This window comes from Calonectris borealis, chromosome W (assembly GCF_964195595.1).
Source record: "Calonectris borealis chromosome W, bCalBor7.hap1.2, whole genome shotgun sequence".
In the NCBI taxonomy this organism is placed as follows: domain Eukaryota; kingdom Metazoa; phylum Chordata; class Aves; order Procellariiformes; family Procellariidae; genus Calonectris; species Calonectris borealis.
The window spans coordinates 37,589,887-37,614,587 of NC_134351.1; the positions used below are offsets into that span (position 1 = coordinate 37,589,887).

At 47.7% G+C, this 24,701-nt stretch overlaps 1 protein-coding gene across 1 annotated transcript; it reads left to right on the forward strand.

Annotated features, from left to right (window-relative positions):
• Positions 1-23,234: 23,234 nt before the first annotated feature.
• On the forward strand, positions 23,235-23,679 carry LOC142075072 (phorbol-12-myristate-13-acetate-induced protein 1-like). The gene is made up of 2 exons (XM_075136082.1): positions 23,235-23,286; positions 23,567-23,679. The coding sequence occupies exons 1-2, from the start codon at positions 23,235-23,237 to the stop codon at positions 23,677-23,679; spliced, it is 165 nt and encodes a 54-aa protein (XP_074992183.1).
• Positions 23,680-24,701: the final 1,022 nt, after the last annotated feature.

The following is a 24,701-nucleotide window of genomic DNA, read 5'->3' on the forward strand; positions in this document are numbered from 1 at the left end:
CAATCAGGTAACACTTTTGACAGTAGCCACTGATGGGTTCCCAGAGCCAATAGGGAAGATCGTAAAGGCTGGTGTAATTTTGTCAGCTCGGTAGTAGAGGCAGCCAATTTATTCATTATTACTTCTGCGTCAATGCTATTTAGGACCCCTAACCCTGTACCTAAAATACCAGTTAAGTCTCTTGATATTCGTCTTTTATGCAGCCAGGTAGTCCACCCCTCGTAAGAGGTTTGCAAAAAAGGAGAACAGGCCGGTTGAATTTCTGAGACATTGTTCTGCATTTGCAATTTAACTTGTTTAAGGGACCAATCCGGGTTAAATAGCATTTGTTGTTGTCCTGTATTCCTTATTACATACGGCCCGACTTCATACACTCTAGGTTTGAGCTTGAGTGCATGAGGTGTGACCGGTGTGACCGGTGTAACCGGTGTGACCGTTGCAACAGGCCTTGCCACAGCATTTATCCTAAATTTAAATGAGAGTCCAATGTTATCTCTGGCCCAGAGACAAACCACCTCAGTGGTTCTTATTAGTGTGAAGTTATGCCAACATTCTAATTCCCTTCCGGTACAGGCCGTTATGTTACTTGGAGGACAGGCTTCTGTGGTATCATCTATGGGACAGATGTTCCGATTACTAATCTGGGATGCCTTTTTATGGGTAGTAGTCCCATTAGTCATTCGGCATCCCACTTTGATTTCTTCTCCTACAGTCCCCTGGAGTTGATGAATTTCTGTAGTGTTACCCCATTCCCATTCCCCTCTCAAGTATACCTGGCTTCCATGTATGACCACGGTAGATAGGTTTAAGCCTCTCAGATCAGACAATTTCCCCATGGATCCGGTATATTTGATATAAGCCTGAGACCAAAGCTGCTTAGTATTATCCTGGCTAGTAGTGCTTTCCCACCCCCAAATCATAATTATGACCGTGAAAAAAATAATTTTCCTGGTTGGGCTTGCGTGACCTTCCATGGAGATTTGTGTGCCTTCTTCACTCTGGTATGATGGATCCAGGCATTCTGTTCTTTGATTTTGATTGCTGTGAAGGAGGTGAGGAGTACTTGGAATGGTCCTTCCCACTGCGGCTCCAAAGTTTTCTCTGCAAGAGACTTTACATACACATAGTCTCCAGGTTGTATATTATGTACAGGCCCATCCAAACCCCTGCTTCGAGTCCCAACCACATATTTCTCAACCTTCCTGAGTTGTTTCCCCAAAGCAACCATGTAGGAGGTCATGATTTCATCCCCGACTTGCGTGGACATCCCTTTCTGTATTCTATAGGGTCGTCCATACAAGATTTCAAAAGGGCTCAGTCCTTCCTTTGCTCTTGGCCTAGTTCGTATGCGCAAAAGAGCCAAAGGAAGAGACTGAGGCCAGGCCAAGTTAGTTTCCTGTCCCAATTTCACAATCTGCTGTTTGATTAAATGGTTCATTTTTTCTACTTGGCCACTCGACTGAGGGCGATATGGGGTATGAAGCTGCCAATCTATGCCCAAATGGCGGCTAATTTGTTGTACTACTTTGGAGATGAAATGTGGTCCTCTGTCAGAAGATATGGTTGCTGGAACCCCAAAACGTGGTATTATTTCTTGTATTAATGTTCTAGTTACCTCCCGAGCCTTGGCTGTCCTGGTAGGGAATGCCTCTGGCCAACCTGAAAAGGTGTCAGTTAATACCAATAAATATCGATACCCCCCTTTTCTTGGGAGTTCTGAAAAATCGATCTGCCACTGTTGCCCAGGCCCATTACCTGTTCCAATTTGGCCCATTTCTGGTTTGGGGGTATTCTTGGGATTTGTCTGGAGGCAGAGATCGCACTGCTGTGTCACTTGCCTTACAGTAGTGTATAAATTCCTAGCTACGATTTCTTTGATTAGTTGTTTATATAGGGCCTCTGCCCCCCAATGCCTTTTTCTATGTTCTTCCCTTATCAGAGACCATGTTAGATAGGAGGGAATGATTAGTTTCCCTTGTGGGGTGAGAGCCCACCCCTCTCTATTATATGACCCTTCTAGATCTGCAATAAGCTTCTGATCTTCTTTTGTATATTCTGGCTTACCTTCTAGGGAGATTCGCCCGTCAGGGACTAAGGCCCCTTCTATTTTTACCTTTACCTTGGCTGCCTGTTTTGCCTCTCTGTCCGCCAGCTCATTTCCCCTTTCCAGTTCCGAGCTCACTTTCTGGTGTGCCTTGATGTGTATAATTGCCACTTTCTCAGGGAGTTGTACTGCCTCCAACAGTCTCAAAATTTCCTCTGCGTGTTTAATATTCTTCCCTTGAGAGCTCAATAACCCTCTCTCTTTCCAGATTGCTCCAAGTGCATGCACAACTCCGAAGGCATATCTTGAGTCTGTATAAATGTTTACAATTTTTCCTTGGGCCAATTACAAGGCACGGGTTAGAGCGATTATCTCCGCTTTCTGTGCCGAGGTATTTAGGGGCAAAGGCTTTGATTCTATTATCTCCTGACTAGTGGTAATAGCGTATCCCGCGTATCTTTTACCACTCAGGACATAGCTGCTTCCGTCTGTGAACCAGTTCTCTCCGTCTGCTACGGGGCTGTCTTTCAAATCTGGTCGGCTTGCGTATGTTGCTTCAATGGTTTCTAAGCAGTCATGATGCACTGGTTCTCCTGTGTTTCCCTCTAGGAAGGAAGCTGGGTTGGCAATGTTAGTGACTGTTATTTCTACATCATCCTGTTCTACCAATATAGCCTGATATCTTAGAAATCTTTGTTGAGAAAGCCAATGTCCACCCTTCGCTTCCAGTACTGCAGATACTGTATGGGACACCAGCACAGTCATTTTCTGACCCAGAGTGAATTTTCGGGCTTCTTGTATGTTTAGTATTACAGCTGCGACTGCCCGCAAGCATCCAGGCCAGCCTTTCGCAGTTGTATCCAACTGTTTGGAAAAGTAGGCAACTGCTCGTCGATCGGGACCCAAATTCTGTGCTAGTATCCCCAGTGCAACCCCTTGTTTTTCATAGGAAAAGAGGAGAAATGGCTTACTCACATCTGGGAGCCCCAAAGCTGGAGCTGACATCAAGGCTTTCTTTAGTTTCTCAAAGGCTCGTACGGCCTGGTTGTTCCATTCAAGGTGTCCCTGGTTGGTAGTTATTAGGGCATATAATGGTTTAACAAGCAGTCCATAATTATAAATCCACAGCCGACACCACCCAGTCATTCCCAAGAAAGTCCGTAACTCTTTCACTGTTCGAGGTCTCTGGGTTTGGCAGATTGCCTCTTTACGGGCTTGTCCCAAAGTTCTTTCCCCAGCACTGATTTCATAGCCTAAATAAATCACTTTGCGCTGTATTACTTGGGCTTTCTTCTTAGACACCCGGTACCCTTGGAGCCCCAAGAAATTTAATAGACTCACCGTCCAGGTGATACAATCGTTCTCTGTTTCGGTGGCAATCAGGATATCATCCACATATTGTAGCAGTTTTCCCTTTTCAGACGGGATTTCCCATGATTCCAAGTCCTTTGCAAGCTGATTGCCAAAAATCGTAGGGCTATTTTTGAATCCTTGTGGCAACACCGTCCAGGTGAGTTGAGTCTTGCGACCAGTTTTGGGGTTTTCCCATTCAAATGCAAACAATCTTTGGCTGGCTTCATGGAAAGGGAGGCAAAAGAAGGCATCTTTCAAGTCTATAACAGTAAACCAGGCTAATTCAGGTGTTAGTGTAGTCAACAGAGTATATGGATTCGCCACCACGGGGTAGAGATCCTCAGTTACCTTGTTTACGGCCCGTAGATCCTGGACTACACAATACGACCCGTCAGGCTTACGAACTGGTAATATGGGTGTGTTAAAATTAGACTCACATTCTTTTAATAGTCCGAATTGTAAAAATTTTTCAATTATCGGCCGAATCCCTTCTCTATCTTCTCTCTTTAGGGGATATTGCTTAATCCTTACTGGTTGTTGGTTTCCCTTTTTAAGTCTAACTTCAACAGGTAATGCATTCTTTGCTCTTCCGGGTACATCGGTAGCCCATACCCCAGGGTATACCTGATTTAAGACTTCCTCCCTAATTTCTCCTTTTATGGAAGGACTGGTTAAGAATAAACTTAGGATTTGAATGTATTCTTGATCTTTTACTTTCAGAGAAATTTCTCCTTTTTCGAATATAATTTTTGCACATAATTGTTCTAGCAAGTCTCTTCCCAATAGGGCCTTTGGAGAGTCGGGCATATATAGAAATCTGTGAATTCCCCATTGTTTTCCCAGTTTATATTTTAAAGGTTTATAAAAATACACCTTTTCACTTTGGCCAGTTGCCCCCTTTATCATGATGTAATCATTCTCCAGGGGCATCAAGGCTTGATTCAAAACTGAGTATGTTGCCCCTGTATCAACTAAAAATTCTACCTCTTGTTGTTCCTTCCCTAGCTTTATTATAACCAGTGGATCCGCTAGGGTGGATTCCCCAGGTTCCCGTCAGTCCTTTTTCACATGAGCTACCACTTTCCTTGCCTGATAATTTCGTCCTCTTCCCCTATTCATCGGGCATTCTCCTTTCCAATGACCAAACTTTTTGCATCGTGCACATTGATTTTTTTCTAAGCGAGGCGGTTCTTGCCTAGGTCTCCTTTCCTCTTTTTTCCTTACAACTGCCACTGTTCTCCTTTGTACCTGTTTGTATGCTTCTTCTCTGTTACTAAATACTCTCCATGCTTCATCTAGCAACACCTCCAAATTTCTACTTTCTGTAGTGCGTAGCTTCTGGAGCTTGCGCCTAATGTCCCCTGTGGACTGACCCAAAAACAGAGAGACTAGTTGTTGTATTCCTACCTCGGATCCAGGATCCAGCGGTGTGTTACGGCGCATTGCATCCCTCAGTCGATCCAGGAATTCAGATGGGGACTCGGAGGGACCTTGCTTAATTGCATATAGAGCCGACCAGTTTATGGTTTTGGGTATAGCCTTTTCCATTCCTCTCGAAATTCACTCCTGATACCCCTGTAGTTTTACCATTTCTGCAGATCTGTTCGCATCCCATTTTGGATCTTGTAGAGGGAAATATTCCTTAACATCCCCTCCTGTAGTCCTATAGTATTCATCAGCCAAACTCCCTGCTGTTTTTAAAATCAATTGCTTTTCTGTTTCAGTCATATAGTCTAATAATAATTGTATGTCCTTCCAATCAGGGTTATGTTGTTTCACAATAAACTGAAAATGTTTAGCTACACCGATCGGATCGCTCCTATAATCCTTTGCAACCCTTTTCCATTCCCCTAAATCAGTAGTGGAAAAAGGTACCTTGATTAGCATCGTCCCGCCATCAGGCGCCACCGCCTCTCGAAGAGGTGCCTGTAAGGCTACTGGGGCAGTTTTCTTTCTGGTGAGGGAAGATACAGGGCTGTCCAGGGGGGTGGAAGTTTCGTCCGAGTCCGCATCCTGTTCCTGTGGTCGAGGGGGAGGCTTAAACAGGTCAGTTAGCTCTGGTTCCGGCACCTGGTGAATTTTGTTTGCTTTCAAACACCTCTGTCCAATACTGCATGCCGAGCAACACCGCTTCAGTTTACCTTTAAATTCTTTATTTTCTCGCTCAAGTGCGAGTACCATAGGGTCCTGTGGTGGCGCCATTCCACAGTCCCTTTGCCACTCCGGATGGTTTCGGAGGGTGAAAAACATATCTGCATATGAAACTTCATCCCACTTCCCTTCTCTCCTTAGAAATAGCATCAATTGTAGGAGAGTATTGTAGTCTATTGATCCATTAAGTGGCCATTTAGCCTCACTTTCCAATTTATACAATGGCCACCATTGATTACAATATTTAATAAGAATTTTTCTATTTTCCGTCCCTCCGATCCCAACGATATCTCTCCAATGAGCAAGCACACAGCCCAAGGGGCTTTTCTTCAAGACTCCCTTTTGAGTGTTACCCATTTCGTATCTTCCCTTTATTGATCTTTTCTTTTAACCTTTAATAAGATGCCGGGACTGGTTTTCCTTCCCGCACTGTCTTAGTGACTTTATCGGAGGTTTTCTTATCATAGAACTCGCTAGATATACAATACTGCTTTTTCACAAAATTCTACAATGTTTTCGTACACAAAAGACAAAGGTTCGATCCTATCATTCACTTCGTTCGTCTCCGGCCGCTCTCCTCACAGAGATTACAGAGCCGCGGATCAGGACTCCACACTCGCTTCGCAGCTGTGCTGCGTCTCACTCATACAACACAGACACTCAGTCACACAATAAATTGTTGCAACAGATAATAATATTTATGGCCATGCCACATACAACTCCTCAGACTAGTTGTACTCCCACCCAGCAGCTGCAACCGTAAAGATGACCCAATCGCAATTGCAAGGAGGTCCGCTTACCCTTCTCCTGCTTCTTATATACCAGTCATTAGCAGGTCCGTCCTGGCTCCCAACACTGGGATGCAGCGGAAACCTCGGATCCACTCGATCTACTCCCAAGATCGCTAGCAGCCGCTCTATCGGTCAGCGAATCCCCCCTATTACCGTGCAGGGTACCCTCCTCCCATACGGGGACTATGCTGCACGCCAGACGTCTCTGCGCGATTTACCAGCAGCCCCAGCCATGCGTACGACTTACAGGCCCCTCTCCTAAAACATACCTTTTCTTTCCGCGGATTCAGGAGGTTCTTGTCTACTCCCACGGTGAGCGGCTGGCAGCGGAGTCCCCTCCGAGGAAATGCTCGGGGCGCGCCCAGGGGCGTCAGCTCCCCAGCCGATCCCGCGGTGAAGCAGAGAGTCTCCTGGCTGGCTCGCCAAAACTGACTTGCGGAAACCGGACTCCACAATCTATGAGATTGTAAAGTAGGTATGTTTATTCAGCGCTGGGCGGCACGGGGGAGTAATCCCACCAAAATCGTGCGCGCCTCAGTGCGGCACTCACCATAAATATATACAGTAAAATATTACATATTCATAAAGTTTTGTAATACGCCTATACATATGCATGACCTGTCCCCGCTTTGTATTAAAATGAGTTCCAAGAAGTCATTTCCATAGACCCCTCCCATCTGCGCTTGCGCATTGCCTCCTAGTGGTGGTCGTCAGGGGTCGTGGGGATGAAGGCTGATAGTTCCTCTTCGTCACCGCTAGTAACCTTTTGTTCTTGCGCAGGCTCAGTTGTCTTCTTACTTTTGTCCATACCGCAGGGTCAGTTTTAGCTGGCTTCTTGAGACAAGTTTTTAGTCTTTATCAGGAGCTGTCCTTGTGAGGCGCCTCAGTTAATTTACACCATAGCTAAGTCGGCCTTATCAGGCTGAGCTGGCCTTGTGAGGAACAAAGTATCAAGCCCCTACCTACTGATTCAATCTTCTAACTACTATTAATCATTCAACTACTAAAATTCCTTAATCCCTTGTCTCAATCCCACCAAAATGTCCACTGAGTTCATTTAGTCCATGACTTTGGGCTCCATCTGTCATAACAGTCTTTCAGGGCAGGAGAGATGGTGTGTGGTGTTGGACTGTTGCATCCTGAAGCCAGTTCTCATTTCGGTATTGCTGCGCTCGTCCAGTTCTATCATCGTTGAGCTTTGCTTGGTTTCATCGGAGTTAGTTCATTCTTCATTAATCTGAGTGATTTTTACTGCAATACCATTGATAGCAACCATAGAAAAAATGATATAAAATATCATAAAACATTTAACATCATACAATTCAGTTCATTGGCTATTTTCACCCAAAATCAAATCCCCTTGGGGTACACACCGGACTTCCCCATCCTTTCTCATTACACACCAAGTGCACCCAGGTCCTTGAGCAAAAGCAATCCCATGGATGTCTTTTCCCTTGCCAGAGGCAGGAGTAACCCAGACTGTCTTCCCCAGCATATTTCTTATGTGCGCTACAGGGACTTTATCTCCATCTACAGTACGTAAGACTTTTGATTGGGCAGGGCCAGCTCGATTGACAGATCCCCTGGTGTTGACTAACCAGGTGGCTTTTGCTAAATGTGTGTCCCAATGCTTGAATGTCCCACCACCCATTGCTCTCAGCGTAGTCTTTAGCAGTCCATTGTATCGTTCGATTTTCCCGGAGGCTGGTGCATGGTAGGGGATGTGATAGACCCACTCAATGCCGTGCTCTTTGGCCCAGGTGTCTATGAGAGTGTTTCAGAAATGAGTCCCGTTGTCTGACTCAATTCTTTCTGGGGTGCCATGTCGCCACAGGACTTGTTTTTCAAGGCCCAGGATGGTGTTCCGGGCAGTGGCATGGGGCACAGGGTATGTTTCCAGCCATCCGGTGGTTGCTTCCACCATGGTGAGCACATAGCGCTTACCGTGTCGGGTTTGTGGGAGTGTGATATAATCAATCTGCCAGGCCTCCCCATATTTATATTTCAACCATCGTTCTCCATACCAAAGAGGCTTTACTCGCTTGGCTTGTTTGATTGCAGCGCACGTTTCACATTCGTGGATAACCTGTGCAATAGCGTCCATGGTCAAGTCCACCCCTCGATCACGAGACCATCTATATGTTGCATCTCTTCCTTGATGGCCTGACGCGTCATGGGCCCACTGAGCTATAAATAATTCACCCTTATGTTGCCAGTCCAGATCCACCTGGGCCACTTCAATCTTAGCAGCCTGGTCCACCTGCTGGTTGTTTTGGTGTTCCTCAGTGGCCCGACTCTTGGGTACGTGAGCATCTACGTGACGTACTTTTACAACCAGGTTCTCTACCCGGGCAGCAATATCTTGCCCCAATGCGGCAGCCCAGATGGGTTTACCTCTGTGCTGCCAGTTGTTCTGCTTCCACTGCTGCAACCATCCCCACAGTGCATTTGCCACCATCCATGAGTCAGTATAGAGATAGAGAACTGGCCATTTTTCTCGTTCGGCAATGTCCAAGTCCAGCTGGATGGCTTTCACCTCTGCAAACTGACTCGATTCACCTTCTCCTTCAGCAGTTTCTGCAACATGGCATATAGGATTCCGTACAGCAGCTTTCCACCTCCGATGCTTTCCCACAAGGCGACAGGACCCATCAGTGAACAGGGCATATTGCCTCTACTTTTCTAGTAGTTTATTATACAGTGGGGCTTCTTCAGCACGTGTCACCTCCTCCTCTGGGGATATTCCAAAATCTTTGCCTTCTGGCCAGTTCGTGATCACCTCCAAGATTCCTGGGTGACTGGGGTTTCCTATTCGGGCTCGATTGTGTGATCAGTGCGAACCACTTACTCCATGTTGCATCAGTTGCATGATGTGTAGAGGGGACGCTCCCTTTGAACATCCAGCCCAGCACCGGCAGTCGGGGTGCCAGGAGGAGCTGTGCTTCAGTACCAACCACTTCCGAAGCAGCTTGAATCCCTTCATATGCTGCCAATATCTCCTTCTCAGTTGGAGTGTAGCGGGCCTCGGATCCTCTGTATCCCCGACTCCAGAACCCTAAGGGTCGACCTCGAGTCTCCCCTGGTGCTTTCTGCCAGAGGCTCCAGGTAGGACCATTCTCCCCGGCTGCGGTGTAGAGCACATTCTTCACATCTTGTCCTGCCCGGACTGGCCCAAGGGCTACTTTCTGAACTATCTCCTGTTTAATTTGTTCCAAGGCTTGTCGTTGCTCAGGGCCCCATTTGAAGTCGTTCTTCTTCCTAGTCACGTGATAGAGAGGGCTTACGATCTGACTGTAATTTGGAATATGCATTCTCCAAAAGCCCACAACGCCTAAGAAAGCTTGTGTTTCCTTTTTGCTAGTTGGTGGGGAAATGGCTGTTATTTTATTGATCACATCTGTTGGGATCTGACGACGTCCATCTTGCCATTTTATTCCTAAAAACTGGGTCTCCTGTGCAGGTCCCTTGACCTTACTTCGTTTTATGGCAAAACCGGCCTTTAGAAGGATTTGGACTATTCTCTCCCCTTTCTCGAAAACTTCCTCTGCTGTGTTGCCCCACACGATGATGTCATCAATGTATTGCAGGTGTTCCGGAGCCTCACCCTGTTCCAGTGCGGTGTGGATCAGTCCATGGCAAATGGTAGGGCTGTGTTTCCACCCCTGGGGCAGTCGGTTCCAGGTGTACTGGACACCCCTCCAAGTGAAAGCAAACTGTGGCCTGCACTCTGCCGCCAAAGGGATTGAGAAGAACACATTAGCGATATCCATGGTGGCGTACCACTTGGCTGCCTTTGACTCCAGTTCGTATTGGAGTTCTAGCATGTCCGGCACGGCAGCACTCAGTGGCGGCGTGACTTCGTTCAGGCCACGGTAGTCTACTGTTAGTCTCCACTCTCCATTGGACTTTCGCACTGGCCATATGGGACTGTTAAAGGGTGAGCGAGTCTTGCTGATCACTCCTTGGCTCTCCAGTCGACGAATCAGCTCATGGCTGGGGATCAGGGAGTCTCGGTTGGTGCGGTATTGCTGCCGGTGCACTGTTGTGGTAGCGATTGGTACCTGTTGTTCTTGGACCTTCAATGACCCCACAACAGAAGGATCCTCCGAGAGACCGGGCAAGGTGGACAGCTGTTTAGTTTCCTCTGTCTCCAGGGCAGCTATACCAAAAGCCCACCGGTACCCTTTTGGGTCCTTGAAATACCCTCTCCTGAGGCTGTCTATGCCAAGGATGCACGGAGCCTCTGGGCCAGTCACAATGGGGTGCTTCTGCCACTCATTCCTGGTTAGGCTCACTTTGGCCTCCAACACAGTTAACTCTTGGGATCCCCCTGTCACTCCAGAAATACAAATGGGTTCTGCCCCTTTTTAGCCTGATGGCATCAGGGTACACTGCGCACCGGTGTCTACGAGAGCCTTATACTCCTGTGGGTCTGATGTGCCAGGCCATCGAATCCACACAGTCCAGTAAACCCGGTTGTCCCTTTCCTCCACCTGGCTGGAGGCAGGGCCCCTCTAGTCCTGGTCATCATATTTGCTATCCACTTCTTGTAAGTATGAATCAGAAGCCCCTTTGTTAAGGTCGGAAGTGGAATCAGCCCTTCTACTCTGCCTGGGGAACTGCTCACTGGAGACTGGAGCAGTAGTTTTCCTGGAAGAACCCCCTTTTGTGGTTGTATTTCCTTGCAACTCACGTACCCGTGCCTGTAGGACTGAGGTAGGTTTTCCATCCCACTTCCTCATGTCCTCTCCGTGGTCACACAGGGAAAACCACAGGGTGCCCTGGGGTGTGTACCCACGATGTCTCCTCTCTTGAGCAGAGGGACGCTTGCTCCTGATGGCTGAGACACTGGCCCGTGCAGGTGGGGAGCAGGACATATCCTCTTTGAGTTGCTGGACCTCCTGAGACAGTTTCTCCACAGCAGAGACACAGGCCCGTAGGGAGGAAGAGAGACTTTCTTCATATTGCCGGAGTTGGCCAGCCAGTTCATCCACTGTTTGCTCCTCTCCATCTTTCCAGGTCATTATTGCCAATGAGTTTGCATGTGATGCTGGTGCGCTCCATATAAACTTTCGCCACATGGGTCGGGTGCATTTGACTTCATCTGGGTCTTTGGATAACTGCTCATTGTTCAGGTCATCATAAATCACCCCAACCATGGCTAATTCCGTCAGGTACTTGGTACCTCTCTCCATGGTGGTCCACTTGCCTGAGTGGCATATAACATCTTCCTTGAAGGGATACCTTTCCTTCACACCTGACAGCAGTCGCCTCCAGAGTCTGAGGACTTGTGCCCCTTGTCCAATTGCTTTGTCAATGCCCCCTTCCCTAGAAAGGGATCCCAGCTGCTTGGCTTCCCTACCCTCTAATTCCAGGCTACTGGCCCCGTTATCCCAGCATCGGAGCAGCCAGGTGACAATGTGCTCGCCTGGACGACGGCTGAAATCTTTCCGCATATCTCGCAGCTCACCCAGGGATAGGGATCGGGTGGTTACCATCTCATTTCCGGGTTCTGCCTCCTTCTCCTCCTCTTCTCATGATGGCCCTGGTTCATCTTCATCCCTTACTAAACGAGCTGATTTTCTTGTGCATTTTCTTTTTTGTATAGGGGCGACTGATACCGGCATGGGTTGGTTCTCTGTCGCAGGGGGCAGAGTAGCTGCCGTGCCTGCCCTGGGGGGTGGGGTAGCCACAGGGCCTGTTGCTTTTTCATCAGCTGCAGAGACTTTTCCTTCCCCTTGGGGGTTCTGAGTGGTGTTAAATAGGGCTCGGTAGGCGTGGGCCAGGCCCCAGCACATTGTACTGATTTGTGTCTCCCTAGAATGGCCAGGGTGACAGCATACTTCTTCCACATATTCTACTAATTTTTCAGGGTTCTGCACTTGTTCAGGGGTAAAGTTCCAGAACACTGGGGGTGCCCATCGTCCTACGCGTTTGCCCATGCTATCCCACTCGCCCTGCCACTCATAACTATCCAGCCTTGGGGCAGATCTCTGGCTGACATTCTTAAATTGCTTACTAACCTTGGATAAAACCGCAACAATATTCCCAAGGAGTACCAATAGATGTATCTTAACTACCCAGGGATGTTCAAGGTACTGGCAAGTTATTTTAACAAAGGAGATGACATCATAGAGGAAGGTAGTGAAGGTGCCATTCTCTATTTCCTCCATAAAAAACCTCTCAGTGGAGGAGGTATAATTGCTAATGGTCTCCATGAGGTGGTACCCGAAATGCAGAAACGGCTTCATTACGAATCCCAAATCCCAAATAACCCCCAATGCCAGCGTTTTAGTAACAAATCTCCCAGGCAAAACATCATTAATCACTGCAGAGCATAGCAGACTACAAAACCCAACTCCAATCTTTAACAGGTACAGCAAAAACAAGAGCATGGCGCAGAATAAATTAATATGTTAACAGACATAAATTCCTTAATATGTTCTAATTAATCTGTTGTTATCTCAACCCTTCGCTGCCCCATGTTGGGCGCCAAAAGACTGTCGTGTTTTAACCCCAGCCAGCAAAAATAAACTCCACGCAGCCGCTCGATCACCCCCCCAGCTCCGGTGGGATGGGGGAGAGAATCGGGAGAGCACAAGTAGGAAAACTCCCGGGTTGAGATAAAAACAGTTTAATAATTGAAATAAAACTAAGTAGAACAGTAATAATAACAATGAGAACAACAACAATAACAGAATACACAAAGCAGGCAATGCGCAATGCAACTGCTCACCGACCACTGACCGCGTGTCACGAACAGGGGGCGAGCCCCCACACACACCTGGTTTTTATACTGAGCATGATGTCACATGATATAGAATACCCCATTGGCCAGCTGGGTCCACCACCCCGGCTGTGCTCCCCCTCCCCGGTGCAAGCACCACCCAGCAACACCAAAGCATCAATGGGCCATCAACGCTCCTTTCACACTAAACCCCAAACATAGCACACCCCCAAGGTACTGGGAAGAAAGTTAACTCTGTCCCAGCCGGAACCAGGACCTGTGTATAGCCCATAATTACATAGACAAGTTTTGATGACTGCTTCCTCTTTTGCATAAAGATTTTTCTCTCTTTTGTTCTTAAACAGACTCTCCCATCAGCTGATTTTCTATGCGTATAGGCATAAATTAAAAAGACTAATCAGACATCCTTAGAGACACAACAGACTTGCCCTAGGTTTATTTCCGTGAATGTGTCTCATCATTCCTGGATTTCTGAAGTTTACTGCAGTTATCTAGCTCACGTGTCTTGCAAATGATCCAAATAAAGAATGAGTCAGATTGGCAGAGCTAGCAGGAAAATGATTAGATGATGATTTAGAGCTATGATAAGTAACCTGTAGGTCGGTAACTCCCGTGCAGAATTTAGCCACACTGCCAAAGAATAGTGTCCAAGTCAAAAGTGTAAATGGGTTCAGAAGAAAACTTATTCTTGTAGGATTAAATATAATTAATTATATTTAATATGTAGCCCTCAAATGTATCTTCTGAATCAGCGTGTCTTTATTCTTCTAGATTGCCAGAAATTGGTAGAATAAAAGAAGGGAAAGTTTACTTCATTGCCCATCCTGTTTTCAATAGTCCAAGCATCTTCTTTCTCAGGTGTCCCATAGCCACCATTACAGGCAAGTGCCTGAGCTAACCCTGTCTGGCAATGCTTAATGTGCTATGCTGATTCTCCCTCATGCCCAGAGCATGGGATCAAATACTTTATAACCACAGGAAAATGTACTGATCCCTCTACCCCAGAGAACACAATGACTTTGATCCTCCACTCCTATAACATTCTTGCCAAATAATCCTAGTCTCACACTGAGAATTTCCCTCCATCGCATTTGCCACTGGGTGTGGCCATATACTGATTATTGGAGAGGATGGAAGAGCAGCCACATGCATCCAGCTGGAATGACCTTAAATATTAAGAGAACAAGCATGAGAAAATCTCTCTCTTCATGGTAGAGCGCACAGCTCTGCTTCAGCAGCAGGCTGCCTTGAGTGCTTCCTCCAAAAAGCTCTTTTCTGCACCATACCTTAGCAGCAAACTCCTGGGTGTATAGAGGAGAAGTAAATAGAGGAAAAGAAAAAGCAGGTAGAAGATATCTTTATGTACCACAACTGCTACTCTTACAAGTTCTACTCTCTTATGAAACCTGTCCTTCTCTTTGCTCTACAAACAACACACCATGTTCTGCTCCTGGGAGAAGCCTGTAAACCACCAAAGCCTCTATTATCATGGGAGGTCACAGAACAAGCTCCATTTCCTGGCTGCCAACTGCTTGATTTCTCAATTTGCATTTTTTTTTCCATGCACATAGAAGCTGGGTTTACAGCTTGTTGGATTTGTATGGTCCTGTTTTGTTGGGAGGATATTAAAAGTAACTGAAAAAATGAAATATTCATATTAGAATGAATATAGGAAATTCCAGTTAAGGATATTTGCAATCTTTCTCTAGTCCTGGCCAATGAATCCCCCAAATATACTAATGAAAGAGAACTAATACTGTTGCTTCAGTGTTAGAAGGGAGGTGGTTGTGACCAGGGTTTTCGGCTTACAGGTCACTTTGCCTATATATCTGTGAAAGAATGTGATCTTCCTTTAACCTCTCAAAAGTATCAAGTGAAACTTATTATTTTGGTGATTGCTCCAATTACATGTATACCTCACATTTCCAACCACTCTATTATAAATTATCTATGTAAATTAATAGTGTAATTTGATCACACATTAATAAAGTTAATAATAATGTCAATCCAGTATCATGAACCAATAACCCTCATCTCAAATATCTTACGGCCTAGGATAAATAGACTATTTAAAAAAAATTTAAAAATCAAAAGGAAGAATAGTACGGTTACTTTTCACCAAGTCTGCTTAAATTCTAGTTTTTTTCTTTAATTTAAGGATGTGGTTGGTTGGTAGGACATCATTTAGAAGGCAGAGACAAACAGTTGTTCCAAACCCAGAAGCATCACAGTAAAAAAAAAGTGAAAGAAGGGAAAGCTGGGGACAGGGAAACAAATAAAAGCAGAAATAGGCATTGCAAAGAATATCATGGATAGATAGAACGATTATCAGAGTTGCCAATACTAGATACAATGCATTGCTTATTGTGCATGCTTTTGTCTTTTGGGAGATAAATTCATAAATAGGGATTCTGGAGAGTCTCCCTCATACCTTTGCGGTTTCCCAGAACTGCAGGTCCAATGGGTCATTGACTGACTGCCCTCGTGACTCCATTTTCCCATGTATGGTACCAAGAATTTTTTAACTGAGGTTTTTAAAAGCTTGACAAGGTATTTTACTTGTTGTTTTTGCGAGTGCCATCATTTTCTGCTTTTTGGCAATTGCTGAGATAACACAAAAAAGGTGGTTTTCATAGTGATTCAGCCCTGAGCCAAAACTGAAAGTTCACATTATTTACTATATGCATCCAAACTTCTGTGGGCTTCCCTGATCCAAGCCTTCTGGGTTTTTAGACTTGACACCATCACTGCCAGATTTATTGCCCAAACACTGAATTCTGTGAGTCTGTGAACTCTGGGCTGGAGACCGAGATGCCACCATTGCTAGATATACAGTGACTTCTGCTTGATGTGACCTCTCCTGGGCAGTGGGAACCTGAAGCTCAGGGGTGCAATGATTGCACCGACAGCCCAGCGCACCAGCGTCACATGCAAACTCATTGGCAGTAATGACCTGGAGAGATGGAGAGGAGCAAACAGTGGATGAACTGGCTGGCCAACTCCGGCAATATGAAGAAAGTCTCTCTTCCTCCCTACGGGCCTGTGTCTCTGCTGTGGAGAAACTGTCTCAGGAGGTCCAGCAACTCAAAGAGGATATGTCCTGCTCCCCACCTGCACGGGCCAGTGTCTCAGCCATCAGGAGCAAGCGTCCCTCTGCTCAAGAGAGGAGACATCGTGGGTACACACCCCGGGGCACCCTGTGGTTTTACCTGCGTGACCACGGAGAGGACATGAGGAAGTGGGATGGAAAACCTACCTCAGTCCTACAGGCACGGGTACGTGAGTTGCAAGGGAAAACAACCACAAAAGGGGGTTCTTCCAGGAAAACTGCTGCTCCAGTCTCCAGTGAGCAGTTCCCCAGGCAGAGTAGAAGGGCTGATTCCACTTCCGACCTTAACAAAGGGGCTTCTGACTCATACTTACAAGAAGTGCATAGCGAATATGATGACCAGAACTAGAGGGGCCCTGCCTCCAGCCAGGTGGAGGAAAGGGACAACCGGGTTTACTGGACTGTGTGGATTCGATAGCCTGGCACATCAGACCCACAGGAGTATAAGGCTCTCGTAGACACTGGTGCACAGTGTACCCTGATGCCATCAGGCTATAAAGGGGCAGAACCCATTTGTATTTCTGGAGTGACAGGGGGATCCCAAGAGTTAACTGTGTTGGAGGCCAAAGTGAGCCTAACCGGGAAGGAGTGGCAGAAGCACCCCATTGTGACTGGCCCAGAGGCTCCGTGCATCCTTGGCATAGACTGCCTCAGGAGAGGGTATTTCAAGGACCCAAAAGGGTATCGGTGGGCTTTTGGTGTAGCTGCCCTGGAGACGGAGGAAATTGAACAGCTGTCCACGTTGCCCGGTCTCTCAGAGGATCCTTCTGTTCTGGGGTCGTTGAAGGTCCAAGAACAACAGGTACCAATCGCTACCACAACAGTGCACCGGCAGCAATACCGCACCAACCGAGACTCCCTGATCCCCAGCCATGAGCTGATTCGTCGACTGGAGAGCCAAGGAGTGATCAGCAAGACTCGCTCACCCTTTAACAGTCCCATATGGCCAGTGTGAAAGTCCAATGGAGAGTGGAGACTAACAGTAGACTACCGTGGCCTGAACGAAGTCACGCCGCCACTGAGTGCTGCCGTGCCGGACATGCTAGAACTCCAATACGAACTGGAGTCAAAGGCAGCCAAGTGGTACGCCACAATGGATATCGCTAATGCCGCCTTCTCAATCCCTTTGGCGGCAGAGTGCAGGCCACAGTTTGCTTTCACTTGGAGGGGCGTCCAGTACACCTGGAACCGACTGCCCCAGGGGTGGAAACACAGCCCTACCATTTGCCATGGACTGATCCACACCGCACTGGAACAGGGTGAGGCTCCGGAACACCTGCAATACATTGATGACATCATCGTGTGGGGCAACACAGCAGAGGAAGTTTTCGAGAAAGGGGAGAGAATAGTCCAAATCCTTCTGAAGGCCAGCTTTGCGATAAAATGAAGTAAGGTCAAGGGACCTAAACAGGAGATCCAGTTTTTAGGAATAAAATGGCAAGACGGATGTCGTCAGATCCCAATGGTTGTGATCAACAAAATAACAGCCATGTCCCCACCAACTAACAAAAAGGAAACACAAGCTTTCTTAGGCGTTGTGGGTTTTTGGAGAATGCATATTCCAAATTACAGTCAGATTGTAAGCCCTCTCTATCACGTGACCAGGAAGAAGAACGACTTCAAATGGGGCCCTGAGCAACGACAAGCCTTGGAACAAATTAAACAGGAGCCTCTGGCAGAAAGCACCAGGGGAGACTCGAGGTCGACCCTCAGGGTTCTGGAGTTGGGGATACAGAGGATCCGAGGCCCACTACACTCCAACTGAGAAGGAGATATTGGCAGCATATGAAGGGGTTCAAGCTGCTTCGGAAGTGGTTGGTACTGAAGCACAGCTCCTCCTGGCACCCCGACTGCCGGTGCTGGGCTGGATGTTCAAAGGGAGGGTCCCCTCTACACATCATGCAACCGATGCAACGTGGAGTAAGTGGGTCGCACTGAATAGGAAACCCCAGTCGCCCAGGAATCTTGGAGGTGATCACGAACTGGCCAGAAGGCAAAGATTTTGGAATATCCCCAGAGGAGGAGGTGACGCATGCCGAAGAGGCCCCACTGTATAACAAACTACCAGAAAATGAGAAGTAATATGTCCTGTTCACTGATGGGTCCTGTCGCCTTGTGGGAAAACATCGGAGATGGAAAGCTGCTGTATGGAGTCCTATATGCCATGTTGCAGAAACTGCTGAAGGAGAAGGTGAATCGAGTCAGTTTGCAGAGGTGAAAGCCATCCAGCTGGCCTTGGACATTGCTGAACGAGAAAAATGGCCAGTACTTTATCTCTATACTGACTCATGGATGGTGGCAAATGCCCCGTGGGGGTGGTTGCAGCAGTGGAAGCAGAACAACTGGCAGCGCAGAGGTAAACCCATCTGGGCTGCCGCATTGGAGAAAGATATTGCTGCCCGGGTAGAGAACCTGGTTGTAAAAGTACGTCACGTAGATGCTCACGTACCCAAGAGTCGGGCCACTGAAGAACACCAAAACAACCAGCAGGTGGACCAGGCTGCTAAGATTGAAGTGGCTCAGGTGGATCTGGACTGGCAACATAAGGGTGAATTATTTATAGCTCAGTGGGCCCATGACGCCTCGGGCCATCAAGGAAGAGATGCAACATATAGATGGGCTCGTGATCGAGGGGTGGACTTGACCATGGACACTATTGCACAAGTTATCCATGAATGTGAAACATGCGCTGCAATCAAGCAAGCCAAGCGAGTAAAGCCTCTTTGGTATGGGGGACGATGGTTGAAATATAAATATGGGGAGGCCTGGCAGATTGATTATATCACACTCCCACAAACCCGACAGGGCAAGCGCTATGTGCTCACCATGGTGGAAGGAACCACAGGATGGCTGGAAACATATCCTGTGCCCCATGCCACTGCCCGGAACACCATCCTGAGCCTTGAAAAGCAAGTACTATGGCGACATGGCACCCCAGAAAGAATTGAGTCAGACAACGGGACTCATTTCTGAAACACCCTCATAGACACCTGGGCCAACGAGCATGGCATTGAGTGGGTCTATCACATCCCCTACCATGCACCAGCCTCCGGCAAAATTGAACGATACAACGGGCTGTTAAAGACAACACTGAGGGCAATGGATGGTGGGACATTCAAGCATTGGGAGACACATTTAGCAAAAGCCACCTGGTTAGTCAACACTAGGGGATCTGTCACTTGAGCTGGCCCTGCCCAATCAAAACCCTTACGTACTGTAGAGGGGGATAAAGTCCCTGTCATGCATATGAGAAATATGCTGGGGAAGACAGTCTGGGTTACTCCTGCCTCTGGCAAGGGAAAACCCATCCGTGGGATTGCTTTTGCTCAGGGACCTGGGTGCACTTGGTGGGTGATGCAAAAGGATGGGGAAGTCCGGTGTGTACCTCAAGGGGATTTAATTTTGGGTGAAAATAGCCAATGAACTGGATTGTGTGATGTTAGTTACTATATAATACTGTATGTCATCACTTCTATGGTTACCATATGCCATATTAACAGTATTACAGTAAGAATCACCCAGATTAATGTAGGATGAACTCCGATGAAACTGAGCAAAGTGCAACGATGATAGAACTGGACAAGCGCCCAGAACTGGCCTCAGCATGCAACAGTCCAACACCACACACCATCTCTCCTGCCCTGAAAGACTGTTATGACAGATGGAGCCCTAAGTCATGGGCTAAATGAACTCAACGGACATTTTAGAGAGATGGCCCATAGACTTAGGGAATGATATCTCTGTGTGCGTATATATATAAAAGGCAGGAAAAGTGGTGATGACTAGTTGGAATGTATGGGAAAATGTGAGACCTGGGCATGATGTAGATGGTATAGAACAAGGGGTGGATATTGTCCTGTTTCCGGCTGGGACAGAGTTAACTTTCTTCCCAGTAGCTTGGGGGGTGTGCTGTGTTTTGGGTTCGGTGTGAAAGGAGCGTTGATGGCCCATTCATGCTTTGGTTGTTGCTGGGTGATGCTTGCACCAGGGAGGGGGAGCACAGCCGGGGTGGTGGACCCAGCTGGCCAATGGGGTATTCTATACCATGTGACATCATGCTCAGTATAAAAAACAGGTGTGTGGGGGTCTCGCCCCCTGTTCGTGACACGGGGTCGGCGGTCGGTGAGCAGTTGCATTGTGCATCGTCTGCTTTGTATATTCTGTTATTGTTGTTGTTCTCATTGTTATTATTACTGTTCTACTTCATTTTATTTCAATTATTAAACTCTTTTTATCTCAACCTGCGAGTTTTCCTACTTGTGCCCTCCCGATTCTCTCCCCCATCCCACTGGAGTGGGGGGTGAGCGAGCAGCTGCGTGGGGTTTATTTGCTGGCTGGGGTTAAACCACGACAACCGTGGTCACCAAAAATTACCGAAGATCACCAAATATATCCCACCGATGCGTACTACTACAGGTATGACTTACCCGGGGGAATCCAAAAAAAAAAAGCAATGTCTCACCCACGGATATTGACCAGGTACTCACCACCAACCGGGAGATCTCAAGGGGAGTCCCCGGAAAATTCCTCCGGTGCACGCTGGAGTCCGACCCACGATCCTCTCCCGGCAGCGGCTGGCAGCTGAGCAAGATCCAGTCCGAATCACTGTTGTCCCATCTGGGTCGCCAAAAACTGTTGTCGATTTTAAGCCCTCAAAACACACAAACGAGCATGTTTAGAGAGGAGACATTGCTTTATTCTGCGCAGGGTGCAAGGTGGATATTTTCCACAAGTCAAGCACACCGCCACAAACTCCAGGCTCTCCTTTATAGTACAAAATTAGCAAAACCACACCTAAAGCCATGCCTAACTAATACATATTCATGAGATTGTGTAAGCGTTACTTCTTATCTTCCTTGGCATTCTTCCCAGTCCTTCTGCGCTTGCGCGGGGGTCTCTGGCGGTCATCGGTGGTCGTTTGGGGAGGTGCCCCCTCCTCATTTTGAAGCAAAGTTCAGTTTTAGGGCACAGGTTTGCTGCTTTATCAGGGACGACCCTGGCAACCATTCAAGTCTTATTAAAACAGTCTTTGAAATACAGCCTTTTCTATATGTTCAGGTCATCTTGACACTGCTTATCTCAGGGACTAAGGTTGATGTATTCCAGGAAGGTTTGGGAGGAACAGAAGAGCTACATCCTTGATAAGAGAATGACAATTCATCGCACTCCTCAGAAGTAGTGACGAAAATTAACCTAAGAGTACATATTGTTTAAGCTTATAACTGTCTTACACATTATTTACATAATTTGCAACTGTCCAAGGCTTCAACAGGAATGATACGGTCAAAAGGCAGCTCTCCCTGAACGGGGCTGGATTACAAACAAGGGTGTTCACACAGCTGAAAAACGACCCTGAACACATTGAGTCAAGCAAATAAGCCTATATGCGATATAGGTTTTATACCAAGGGATGAGGGATGAAGGCGATACCTTCTCAAAAAACTCCTCTGTGGTCAACTTAAAGTGCTCTGACACCAGGCGCCAGTTCACAACCCAGCAGAGCACACTGTGGGATGCCACTGGAGCCAGCACTCACTGCAGCCCAGCTACCATCTCGGGAATGGCCGTGCAAAAGCCTCATCCAGCCGTAGCCTTCGTTTGGACATCTCACCCTGAGAAATGCCCTATCTGTGAGCCAGCACCACTGCTTCTCCCACATGCCAGCCCCATGGCACCACTGTGCCCGCTGCCTTCTGCCAGGGGCTGAGGTTTCCTACGCAGGGAGAGAAATCCCAGCCCTGTTTCAGGTGTGCCATCACTTCCAGCACATATGCAGAGGAAAGGGTTTCCAAGCTGAGCTGGTGAAAGCTTCCTCTTCTAATAGACTTCAAAGTCATCAGCGTTTCTAGACACTTGACTTCAGAGGCTCCGATCTCACAGAAAGGAGCTTCTTGACAGTCCCTTGTGGGTCTGTATTATACTACAGTGTCTTTTCCTGCTTGAAGCTGTGTTTCGATGGGAGAGGTGGGCGTTTACTGGCTTTCAGCCACAAATCAGTTCTTTGTTATGTGTGACCCATCTGTGCTCTCTTTATGTCAAACTGTTTTCATTTCCCCCTAAAAACAAAAGTCCATCCTATGTGCCACCACACCAAATATCAACTTTCCGAGAGACAGGAGGCAGATGAGTGACTCATATATCACTGGCAGCTCTCCCAACACTGTGCAACAATCACAAAGTCACGAGGGTGACTTTATAATTCCAGCTCTTGTTTCTTGTAAAAAGCATCATCTAAAATTACAGCAAGCACAGGTAAGTGCTCCCTGGCATGTGTCAGCCAGCAACACGTCATGTGGGCACTGTGCTGCCACGGGGAGGATCCAGCAGCAGGAGGGAGGCCTTAAGTTGCAAATGGCACATGATATGGACCAGCTCATTTCTCTACGACTTGTTTGAGGCCAAGGTCACCATCACAGCGCTGTGTCAGGAGCGTCTCCTGACTAAGAGCAAGCAGACCCATCCATCCATATCTTCTTGCCCACCACAAGCACAACCCATCCCTTGCTTCTGCTTGTCCAAGCACACACCATCCCTCCACCTCTTCCTCAGTGCAAGCACAACCCCGTCCATCTCTCCTGAACCACCACCACAAGCACAGCCCACCCTCCCATCTCTCCTTGCCCAGCACAAGCACACCCCACCCCTCCGCCTCTTCTTGCCTAGAAGATGCAAACCCTATCCCTCCAGCCCTCCTGGCCCACCACAAGCCCATCCCATGCCTCCATTTCCTCTTCCCCAAGCACACCCCACCCCTCCATCTCCTCTTGTTCAAGCACTCCCCATCCCGCCATTGCTTTTTGTCCCGCAGCGGAGGCGCTGTCCCCGGGACCCGCCCCCGCCCCGGCCCCGCGCCGCCCAGGGCGCGCTCCGGCACGCCGCCCCTGTCCGGCGGCGGGGCGGGATTCCCGCGCGGTTTCCCCACGTCACGGCGCGGGGAAAGCCCCGCCGCGCCGCCTCTCTTAGGGCCGCGCTCCGCTCCGCTCCGCCCCGCCCCGCCCATCCTCTCTTGCCGCCGCCGGGCCGTACCCAGCCGCCGCGATGATACCCGGCAGGACCCCGCGCAAGGCCGCGCCGCCCGCTGCTCCCGCAGGTACGGGAGGGTGAAGGGAGCGGGGTGGTGGTGGGGCGCTTCTCCGCCCGGGCCGCTGCCCGCCGGCTCCAGCACCCGGAGCGGGGGCAGCGCTCGCCGCGCCGCGGGCGGCAGTATGCGGCTGCGGCCGCCCGTGTGAATGCGGGGGGAGCACAGCCGCTGCTCGTAGTGTGGGGGGTTTAATATTGAGAAAAAAGCGGCCTTATTTACAATATTGCCAAGATCTCATTAGAATTAAAACCAAATATGGGTAGCTAACGGCCGTGCGTGTGCTCTGCAGAACGGGAGGTGGTGGCGGAGTGCGCCCTGCAGCTGCGCAGGATAGGCGACAAGTGGGACCTGCGGCGGAAGATCTTGAACCTCCTAACAAAGCTATTCTGCCCGGAAACGTGAGCTCCCCTCGGACACGGTGCACTGAAAAGCAGGGAAGACCTTGGCTTTGTTGATTTGGAACAAGATACTTCACTGACACTGGGAGATGAAGAAAGCTCTTTGCATTGCATTTTGCTGCCTGTAGCCACTGAAGGATGGCTGTTTGAAGAATGTTACAGCAATATTGGCATATGAATGCCAGGTGGAAAAAAAGATAGCGATGGGCAGAGCCCCTCGCCATGCGATGGGGAGACTTGGGGCAAGATGGAACTTGCCCTTCAGCCTGATCTGAGACTTCCAGGAACCTGGTTTCCCCAGTCACCCTCTGGTCCTCTGTCCCACAGCTACGTTTCACCGAAGAGCTCAGATCACCTTCAGGAAGAAGCCAAAAAAAGTCAGTGTCTTGGAACATGGGATTGTATATCACAAGGCAAAAGCCAGTTGCTTGGTTTCTGACTGCTCTTGTTTCTAAAGCATGGATTCTGCTGGACAGGAATCTGGTGTTGGGATTATTTCATTTGTTAATTAAACCACTATCTTTATTGAAAGGTTATTTGTTACAGGATGTTGCTTTGTGGATTAAAAATTACAATTCTATGAATTAACACGATGTTGCATAGTTCTAGTCTATATTATATATATGTATATATTTGCATATATATTATATATATATAAAAATAAGTATGTGCACCCCATGTGTATGAAATGAGTATTTCACAGAACTATTAATTGAACGCTACTTGTTTAGGCTCAAAAAGTAGTATGAAAAAAATGTTCAAAACATGACATAAAAATACATTATATTAACTAGAAGAAAGCATAATGTTTTCTGATAATAAAGGAAATACTTCATGCATCACAGAGGGGAGCATACTTTAGTATAGCATTATATAAGACATATATATTAATATATATTACACAAATACAGGTATTGAAATATGTGTGTTTGGTGGAAGGATTCTTTCAACATTACAAAGAATTTGAGAACAGTACAATACTGCTGTGTGTCTTTATAAGTAACAAAATAACTCTTCAATAGAAGT